Below are 11313 nucleotides of genomic sequence, written 5' to 3' on the forward strand. Positions count from 1 at the left end.
ATATTATTTATCTATACATATTAATTAAAACTATTCCATCAATTATAATAATAGTTAATATAAAAACAATTATAATTAATTAATTATATAAATTAATTATTTATATGATAATTTATGTAATAATATACATTTATATAATAATTATTTATATTACTTATATAAAACAACTATTAATATCAGCATTTCTTAATTTGGTCTAGTATTTTATGATTTATGAATGCTTACTGCACTGAATGCAAATAAATTCCAAAAGAAAATTTATTGATAATAGCACCAGATCCAAAATGCTGTAAAACGGTTAAATATTAATTGAGCCCCCGGCGTCTGTGGTATTTCTGCAGAACTCATCAAGTACGGGGGTGAAGCGATGATACTGTGGCTCCAGCTAATCTTCTCAGCTGTATGGACGATGGAAAGCATACCGAACGACTGACGTGCAGGCATCATATTGCCACTCTGGAAACGTAAGGGCAACCGTCAAATCTGCTCCAACTATCGTGGGATCACGCTTCTCTCCTTTCCTGGTAAACTTTTCGCCATGTCACTCCTGTACAGGTGTTCCGCCTTTTTTCATAGAAAGAGAAGAGTCCAGCAAGCCAGATTCATGCCCGGCAGGTCGATGACAGAGCAAATTTTCACTATGCGCCAGTTGATTGAGAAGACGCAAGAGTTCCAAGTGTATCGCATCCCATTCATCGCATTAGTGGACTTTAATTTTGTGTTTCATCGCATTCATCGCTGCCTTTGATTCTGTTGATCGCTGTTCACTTTGGCTGATACTAAGAATTACGGGTCTACCAAAGAAATATTGCTCACTTTTTGAAAAGCTGCATGAGAATACGGAAAGCTGCGTGCAAGTAAATGGAAGACGCAGTCCCACATTCTCAGTGAAGACTGGCGTCCGGTAAGGTTGCGCCGCTGCTCCCGAGCTTTTCAACTGCGTCATAGACCATGTTATGACCAGCACGACGAATCGCCTTCAGTTCGGAGACCGGCAACTCTCTGATGCTGACTTCGCCGACGACATAGCGCTAGTTGCAAATACCGTCGAAAAGGCCACCAAAGCTCTCCAGGTGCTCTCAGAAGAAAAAGTCGGACTGAAGATTAACTGGCAGAAAACCAAAGTTATGCCCCTTGAGCCCCCCACGTCCCGTTCTACTGTAAAGGAAGTCAACATCGGAAGCAACTAAGTAGATGGGATTGAAGACATCACTTACCTGGGATCTATTCTGTCGAGGGATGGCCTGATCACAAAAGAGCTTACATCTCGAATAGCCAAAGTGTCAGCACTTGTTGGGAGGCTTAGCAGCATCTGGCGAAAGCCAAACATAATCAGCTTTACCAAAATGCGCATTTACAATGCGTCAGTCAGCACCGTGCAGCTGTATGGAGCAGAGACGTGGCCAGCTGCAAAATCTATTCTCAGCGCTGTTCACTGGACTGATTTCATTAGCAACCAGACTCTCCTGTCACGTACCGCTCAAACTCCTTTCTCGACGCAGCTCGCCCAGTGTACTGTTTGGTGGTACGGCCACCTCCTTCGCATGTTGCACGACGCCCCGGTACGGGTCGCATTCGACTTCGACCCCACCCTCTACGGATGGAAGCGACCCAGAGGACGCCCCCAACTAGGTGGAAAGACAAAGCTGATGAATTCCTCACCCAAGCCCACATCATGGTGGAAGAAGCTGCAAGCCTGGCAAGCAATAGGTCAACCTGGAGGTGCCTAGTCTCATTGTTCTCTATGCCAAACCCTTGGCAGGAGCCTTAAGTCAAGTAAGTTACTTGTCTATCTTAAAAGCATTTATAACAGATGTTCATAATATTTAAACCAATACCGAATCCAGAATAATTGACTAAGTATAAGAGGACTACCTTTTAACCGCAAAAGAGGACCATGAAACTCATGCCTTACCCAACACTTCTGCCATACCAGCAGAGAATGTAGACTGCAGTTACCTAGTCTTCATCTCCAACAAGACAGAGGTGACCTAATAAACACCTGCACATTGTTGAGACTACTACTACAACACTGCTACTTGTACTACAACTCCAAAATCACTTCTCCACTTTCACAGAATGACAGCACCCGTCAGCACTAATAGAGAATACACCTTATCTAAATAAAAGATTAGGTCTATACTCTTTGTGCAGCTGTGTGTGTGTGGAAGACTTAAAATGTATTACCGCCAGAAACAGTTGTAGCTATCACAGTACCCTCTTTTGAAGTCAACTAGCCTCTACAGAGTTCCATACTAGGTCTTATTATGCTCCATTTTGAGAAAAAATTTTGTTACCTTAGATGTACTTGTGGCGTTTTTTTATATAGTATGTTTCAATGTTGTTTTTTATTCTTGTCTTTACTGCTGTAATACTTAGTGCAGCAAGCTTTGTAGAGCTTACCACATTTAGTATGAATAAATAAAATAATATAAAACCAGACAATTCATTTTAAAGCCTCAGCCCCACAAGATTAAAAAAAAAATATCTAAATTTAATTGTTGTTTATGTTAGCTGTTCTTGTGACATGTGTCTCATTATAAAGTGTGTCTCAGTGTTGTTTTTTAATAGTTGTTTTTAATTTTGTAATGCTTGGTACAACAAGCTTTATAGAGCTTACTGCATTTGGTATGAATAAATAAGTAAATAGAAAACTAGATAATTTCTTTATAAGCCTGAACCCTATAAGATTCGACAAAATTTCCCCAAACTAATTATCACCTTTACAACAGTGTTGGAAACAGTGTTCTTTAATCCTAAAAATCCTCTGGATGACCATTCACACTTGTTATTCCTTAAAGAATATTACAAGCTATAAATCTCTAAAGACTTTGAAACTTTAAAGATAAACAATTTAGATAATCAAACACATAAGCATGACACATTAAGGTGCAGCAATTAAGATAATTTAAATGATATAATCATTTACTGTACCTCAATAACATTTGCGACAAGATATGGTAATGTCTTGTTGACCTTAATTTTTTCAGTGTTTTCCTTTATCTTATCCTTTTGGGCCTGCAATTCATGTTGTACACGCATCACTTCAGACCTCATTATTTTTATCTCACTATCCAAAAGTCGAACTCTGCTTGAAATGTCATCAGTAGACATCCTCATGACTTCATCAACTACATTTTGCTGGAAAAAAGAACAGTTTCAATATTCAAGTATACTCCACTAATTTCAAATAAACATGGATTGATTTAAAAATCCCAACTGAGTCATTTGGACATAACCAGCATAATATTGAATATTATTTAATGATCTTTGATGATGCAAGCACAAGCCCTTTATGTACTCTTTTACTATTTTTGTTTTATTTGCCAATGTTGGGGTCACCACCTGTAGACTGCTTACCTGGTATTATTTGTTTTGCTTTTTAAATTTTCCTTTTTGTTCTAGCCTTTCATTTTCTATTTTGTGGTCTTCTTTTATTTATTCATTTCCTTTTTATTGTGTTGATTTTTGGTTGACATGTTCAATCCTTATGTTTGTTACCCCAACAACAGAATTATTCTCAAAGCTTAACCCCACCCTGGCTAAACATTTTCTACAACTGAGAAGGTCTGAGACAAGAATGCTTAAAGACACCATAACAGAAATTGGAAATTCTGCAAAATATCTTTCCTGAATAGGGCAGGCTAAATTCCCATTATGATGAAAGAGTGAGATGACCACAGTGGAAACAAGAAGGCATCTAATAGAGGAATGTCCAGCTAAGATTATACATTGGCTTGAGATATTTCATAATGTTATTGTTAAGCTGAAGGACATAGTAATGAAAGGAGAAGCCCAACAGCAGACAATATACATGGTAGGGGTAAGGAAGCTGAAACCATCATTGCCCCCACCCCTTAACCACAAATGGAGACTAGTTTTGAGGAAGGAGGCAATGGGCCTTGATCCAGTGATAGTGGGTCCACTCTTTATGATAATAGTAAAACCCCAACAATAACATGCTCTGCTCTCCATTAGAGTGTGTTATCATTTTACTGTTGTGTTGTATTGAATTGAGTCAATAAATTTGTTCATTCTACATATTTTCAATTATTACATGCACAAGTAAATGTTTAATCCTCATGCAAGACAGATTTCGAAAATAATAATTAGCTATTTAAATCAAAATTAGGCTAGAATAAGAAAGCAAAGTAAACTAAAAATAAAATTGAATTTAGAATCTTGCATCTAGTCTCTTCAGAATCGTCTGTTTGAGCATTAGGTCATACAATAGGTAGCCTATATGATATTCTAAGAACTCAATCATGATTGTGATTAATTTTGTAACTTGGAGAATATTTTGTTAAAAGCCTATGGAACATACATTAAGAGGAACAATTAACTGGAAGTGGAACTAATAAAGTAATTTACTGGAGCATCAACTGCTTTTTAAAGGCATGTTGAATTGATAATCAGGAAAAATTTTTACACAATCTTCTGCATTGCTTCAGACAAGAAACAATATGATAATAATATTCATCAAGGTCCTTTCACTAACATGTGTAGAATGCTGAAAGAGATGATAAGGAACACTGATTGTAGATAATACATTGACTAGTGTACTTTAAATTACCTTAAATTGTAGCTCAAATATATAATTTCATGTTTACTCTCTTCCAGTCACTCACAATAAATCACTTATTGTTTCTAATAGGCATGGACAGCATCTATAGTGACTACTACTTAGGCTGAGGATATTAAGATGAAAACTTGAGGAAATGTTGAGGGGAAAGTTTAACTGAATCAGAACATATTATGTACATAAAGATTTTCAAATGGCGTATCAGCAATATATTAGGAACAACTCACTGTATCAAGTTGAAACTTCCAGGGCATGACAAGGGGGGTGTTATACTGACCAAAAGGCAAAATGTGTGTACTACTACTGCTACCATTATTACTGCTACTACTAGTACAACATGACTATTACTACTACTACTAATGTGATACTAGTACTACTAAGGGTATAAAGGTGAATATTTGAAAGTATTGAGCAGAAAGTTGAACTAAATCAATACACTTATTGCATATAGGTTGTCAAAAGGGTGCACTTTTAGAAATTGCTTAGGGTATAAAGTTGGAACTTTTCTGTGAATGCTTAGAGGCAATATCATTTGACCAAAAGGCAATACATAGATGCTTCAACTAATGCCACTACTACTACTACTACTGCTCCAACTACTACTTCTATCAAAAGCAATATTAATGGTAAGAGTATTAAAGTGAAAATTTTAGGAAACGTTGAATGGGAAGTTGAACTAATTTAAAACATACTTTGGGCATACAGGCTATCAAAAGGACATATTGGCAATAGTATACCAACAACTTGTAGTATTAAGTTGAAACTTGTACAGTCTGATGAGAGGAATTTTCAACTGACCAAAAGACAACATATTACTACTGCTACTTTAATACTGTTAGTGCTACTACTACTTTGTAGTCTAATACTAATACTAACAGTATTACTAAGGCTAATACTCTGAAGGTGAAAAGTTCAGGGAATATTAACTGAGAAGTTGAACTGAATCAAAACACACTGTGCACATGCAGGTTGTCAAAAGGGCATATCAGCAATATCTTAGGAATGGCTTAAAGAATGAAATTGAACTTACAGGGCTTGTAGTAAGGGATGTTGAACTAACCAAAATGCAATATTTACATGGTGCTATTACTAACTCTAGTACTACTGTTATTACTACTGCTACCACTAATATTGCTATCAAAGTTAAAAGTGTTAAAGTAAAAATTTCAGGGATACCTGAGACATTGTTGAATTAAATCAAAACACACTGTGTGCATGCAGGTTGTCAAAAGAATGTATCAGCAATGTGCCAGGAACTGTTTACAGAAATAAGTTGAATCTTTCAGCATGTGCTGAGGGAGCTGTTAAAAAAAGTGTTATACTGACTGCTACTAATGCCACTACTACATTTATTACTACAACTGAAGCTAAGGGTATTAAGGTGAAGCTGTCAGGGATCATTTAGGGGGATGTTAGACTAAATGAAAATATGCTATGAGCATGCAGATCATAAAAAGGGTACACCAGCAATACCACTTTTGCTGCTTCTACTACTACTACTGCTACCATAATTGCTACTACTGAAATAAATCAAAACAGCTTAAGCTCATCCAGGTTGTCACAATATCAAGAAAGAAACAGAATATGGAGCAAGGTATAAACTGCTTCCATGGAAAGTTTATGTTGCTTTAAAACTATATCAAAAGGCACTAAGCATAAGCTGGTTGTAAATAAGACATCTCTGCAATATCACAAACAACTGAAGGCATTAAGTCAACATTTTCAGGGCCAGGGGCGTCCCGAGGGAGGGGGGCGCCACCCCTCCAACGTTTTTGGCATTCAGTAAAATTTTTGCCAAAGCCAAAATTTAGCAAAATTGCCCAAAATTTAGCAAAATTCTTGATTTCTGCAGAAACTTAGGCATAAATCAGGTGGCAATTTGGTAAAATTTACAAAGATCCCCCCCTCAATGAAATGAGTCTTGGGACACCCCTGTTCAGGGCTACTACTATTATAACTTCTGGTCCTATAATTGAACTTAATCAGAAAGTGCAAGTTCATCCAGGTTGTCAAAATACCACAAATACATTGTTTTAGAAAGGGTTTCAGCTTTATTTTTCAGTGAAACTTAAGTAGGTGTAAAACTAAATAAAGGGTTACTATATGTGTCCAGATTTTCAAAAATATGTATATGTCCATTATTGAAAATTTTGTCCAACACATGAATAGTAAGGCAGAATATGGATTCTTATAGAAAGAACAAAAAGTTTTAAAATATTATTTTTATTACCATTGAAAAAGACCATGTCAATTAGAAACAAACAAATACAAATTCAAAAAAAATACAGCCAGTTTTTATTATAAATGTGTTTTTAAACATTTGGCTACTATCTGCTGCTTTGGGCCTTTTAAGGGCTCTAAGTTTAATTTCCCCCAGAAAAAAAGAACATGAAAAAGACCATCAAATGATATGCTCCCTTTTATCCTAGCTAAATTATGCTGAAACTGCATTTATGCCACATTTTAGGGTAAATTTGCAGTAGGCCATATAATTTAGCTAAGATGAAAGTGGAAACATCATTTGATGCCTTTGTTTATGCTCTTTCATAATTCAAGAATTGCTTCTGGGCACAACTGCTTGAAGCATTTTACATTGGGTGTCAGTTGTGCTTTAGATCTATTTCAGAAAGTGTAGTAGTTCATCAATGGTTTGGCACTTTTCAAGTGGGAAGGGGTAGAGGTAAATTAGGGGCAGTTTATGTTAATGACCTATAAATAAGGTGAACATACAACTAAATACCTTTTTAAGCTCTTTCTGAATAAACTATTTACTTTGCTTGGAAATTCAATTTTAAGTCCTTACTGAACCTCAAAGATGATACCTTTTTCTCTTGTTTTAGATGGGACTGTTAGCACAGGATTGCCACCCCTGGTGATTTATCACTATTTCTAGTGATTTTTTATGTTGCTTAGTGATTTTTTAAGCTAGTGATTTAAAGTGATTTTTGTTCTAAAACTAATGATTTTTTCCTAAATCTAGTGATTTTTCATAATATAGTATGTAGATACATAATTCAATCAAATAAATCATACAAGAAGCTAACTAATAAAAAAAAAAAAAAAAAAACAGAAAATAGTGATTCAATATGTTCCAGATTAGCATTTAGGCAAATATACCACCTTTAAAACTTCTGATTTCCCACCATATGTCCATATTAGATATGACCCCAGGGCGTTATCATCAAGATAATAGGTGAAATAGTTAATCACAAAATTGAAAAAATGTTCTATACTTCACATTTTACAACATTTACACAGGTCACATTTTTGTCTTCATATTTATGTTTGTTGTTTTTCTGTAATCTATCAGTTCTAAATTAGATTTTCTTCTGTTAAAACCTTTGAAAGTGGAGTGGATGGTGGATATGAATACACCCTAGACATCTGCAAATAGAACAGAAATGGAGTAATTGAAAAATAAGAAGGTAGGTGCACAATAAACATAATTTTCTAAATAAAAAAAAATATTGAAAAAGAAATTTGATGATTGAAGTTGGCTAGGAGTAAGGGGGGGAGTATCTACTTGGAATGGTCTAATGATTTTAATTTCTACTTCTAATATCTAATCGAAACTCCAATAATTCTCAAAATTCTCTTATTTGTAATTGAAACACCTAATAAGCACAGATAACATCCTATTCTTTAAATTTTTGATTTATGTGCTAATATATCAAACAGTTTGTGGTAACAAAATATAAGAATGGAGCTATAAGGCTCAATAGTAACCAAAATTCTAGAAACAGAACTTTGATATCAATCAATATATCATAGGCTTATTAAGTTGATTCTAAATATATAAGATTCATTAAGCTTAGTTTTACCCATAGAAGGCTAAGTTACTGTGAAAATTTGCCTGATTTTTTACAGAGGGAGGAAACACCCAATAAAAGTTGCAGAATTTTAGTTCAAATCAAACCATTTGATTTGGTGTATCAGAGAACCCTACTGTAGAAGTTTCAAGCACCTGTCTGCAAAAGTGTTGAATTTTGTATTATCTGCCAGAAGAAAAATCATAGATATGTGTTAATTTCTTTTTTTCTTAGGGGCAATCATATCAAATCAATAGTTCTAGAACATCAGGAGAGGGCTCATTTGAATGGAAATTAGAATTTCTAGTGTCCCTTTTATTTGACCAAAAAGATTGGATGGCTACTAGCTTCTTCTCACTTCCCTTTTTCACCAAAAATTGGGTACTTTTCAATTAGCTGGTACCCACACGTTATATTGTATAGGGAAGATGCTAAAGAAAACTAGTCAAACAGGTATCTGTTAATAAAGAACTGGATTGCAAACCGTGGTTTGTCATTGCATTTACAATATTTAAACTATTTGTTTTTGGGGTTTAGGGAGGAAAAAGGTACCTAGGCTAGGCTACATATTTAATATATGCTATGTTTTACACCCCTAATTTGTATATATATACCCCAAATTTGTTTCTGAACTATTATATTTTGTTTTACTTCATTAGTATTAACCAAACTTGACTTCTCATATGGGTACCAGCTAATTGAAAATACCAAAAATTGTTGGATCAAAAGTTTGAGATACACATTTTGTTTGGCATAGTTGAAAGGTTCCAAAACTATACCTTTAGATTTAGCATGACCTGCACAGCCCCTGAGGATAGGTCTTGGGATGAAAGTATGCTAAGGATAATAAGGATAATGTATGATTGGTGCCCACTCTTTTATGGTTTGGTTAATGCTAATGAAATAAAATAAAATAGGATGAATATAGAATAGTTTAGAAACAAAGTTGGGGTATATATTTGCACATTGGGGGGGTGAGGGGTAAAGAAAAAGAAAAAAAGATAAAAAAAGAGAGATACCCGATTATAATGGTTAATTAACAAAATTACAATAAGTAAATGTTATAATTATGCACCCAGAATGCTATTATGTTTTCAAGAATTTATTAACAAAATTACCACTATCTTACATTGCAATTTACAACACCTCAAAATGGATTACATTTCTTCTCATTCAAGTAAAAAATCATGGTGTGTCCATTTTTACATTTTTTTTTGTCTTTGGCAATAATCACTTATCCTGAAAAAACTCAACTGCCTCTTTTTCTGTCTTTGGCAAATTCCAAATTATAATTTTATCATTCATTTTAGATCACCTGTTTTACACAACTTGACTCTAACAACTGTTTTATGATCAGGTATCTCTCCTGCATCTGTCCTGGTAACTGCTACATCTCATTTGACACATATAAAAGAGTGGGTATAATGCACAAGTACTGTATGATCTATGAAAACTAGTTTCTTAGGCACACAGACAGATAATGGGAGACAGAATGCATTGGACTTGTATAACTTGGGCTATATATTTACACATTAGGGGGTACAGGGGTGAGGCTATGTTAGGTTACTTTACCCCTATACCCCCCTAATGTGCTACTATATAGCCTACATTATATTATTATATGAACTAAAGTATTATGTTTTCATCATATTTTGGTATGTTTCATTAGGATTAACATAAGTTTACTTCTTGGGTGTGTTCTATATAATTAAGAAGTGCCTCTTTATTTTTAAGAAGCAATAAGATTGATGCTTATCAAAATTTGTGAAGAGTGGGACATATTTTTTCCATGGAATTATAAAAAGGTCATTTTCAAAATTTTCACTGGTGTCCCAGTAATTATATTAGATTAACTAGAATAAAAAGAAAAACAGTTTATATATTTTTTGAGAAAAAACAGGGGTTTTGGATTGACAAGGAAAAAAATTAAAAAGCAAAAGCAAACATTTTGATTAGATCACTAATAACCAGTTTTCAGTGGTCAGGGTATAAGCCAAGTGTACCAATATGGGAACAGGGAGGAAGCAAGGATTTTGTCCTATTCTCTTTATAAACATGGAAAAAGGCATTTCAAAAAATTTCAAGGGTAATTTTCACTTAAGAAAAAAACAAAACATCAATCTAAATGTATTTTTCCACATCTAGGGGGTAATTTTACCCCCTTCCTGTAAGTGCGCCTGTATAGAATATGGTAAAGAAACAAAAAAATTATTAATTACAATGATAAAGAGTATTAGCCTATAATTCTAGTGATTTCTGGTCAATAACCTAGTGATTTATGTGCTAATTTAATGTTTTTTCCAAAAAATCTGGTGATTTTTTTCTTATCAGGTAATAACCCTGTGCTGGCATCACTCTTGTTTAGATTGGTTAACTGTAAATCAAATCAACTGTGACAAAATTGAAAACCAGAAAACACATGGGAAACATGTAGTTAAGGCTAGCCTATATTTTAACACATGAGGGGGGGGGTAAAGTGTAATAGAGTTGCAGTTGAAACATGTTTTCTGAGTAAAGCAATTTTAATATTCAGAAAGAGCATAAAAAATGCATCAGGTTGTATACCTTTACCTTATTCATGGGTCAGTAGGCTAATATAATCTGACCCAAATTTATTGACACAGATGCTTGAACTCTTCAAGGGATATAACTTGAGATCTGGATCCAATCTTAGAAGTTTCATTCATCTGACTCAACTAGGCTACTTTCCAAGATAGTCCTAGCCAAAGCCCCTGATGAGGAATTTTAAAAATTAAGGTTACGACCAAGAAACCTATTTAATATTAGCAATGTATACCTCAATCCCTTCCCAGAGGGATTTATCCTCCAAAGAACTGCTTGTTGTCATTTTTGCCAGTAATGATTTTTATTTAGATCTGTTTCTGTTCTTCCCTAAATGGCTTATGGGTAAAGTAAGATGTG

At 34.5% G+C, this 11313-nt stretch overlaps 1 protein-coding gene across 1 annotated transcript in view; it reads right to left on the reverse strand.

Moving 5' to 3' along the window:
• Positions 1 to 11300, reverse strand: part of LOC148948901 (26S proteasome regulatory subunit 6A-B) — a 36940-nt gene extending 25640 nt beyond the window's left edge. Inside the window, exons 1-2 of the mRNA XM_089094814.1 lie at positions 11189 to 11300; positions 2935 to 3141 (exon numbers count right to left, since the gene is read on the reverse strand). Coding sequence (XP_088950940.1) covers positions 2935 to 3141; positions 11189 to 11239 — 258 coding nt within the window. The 5' untranslated portion in view covers positions 11240 to 11300. The remainder of the gene's footprint in view (positions 1 to 2934; positions 3142 to 11188) is intronic.
• Positions 11301 to 11313: the final 13 nt, after the last annotated feature.

The sequence above is a fragment of the Artemia sp. Qi Xiang Cuo genome, chromosome 9 (genome assembly GCF_049724085.1).
Source record: "Artemia sp. Qi Xiang Cuo chromosome 9, ASM4972408v1, whole genome shotgun sequence".
NCBI lineage: Eukaryota > Metazoa > Arthropoda > Branchiopoda > Anostraca > Artemiidae > Artemia > Artemia sp. Qi Xiang Cuo.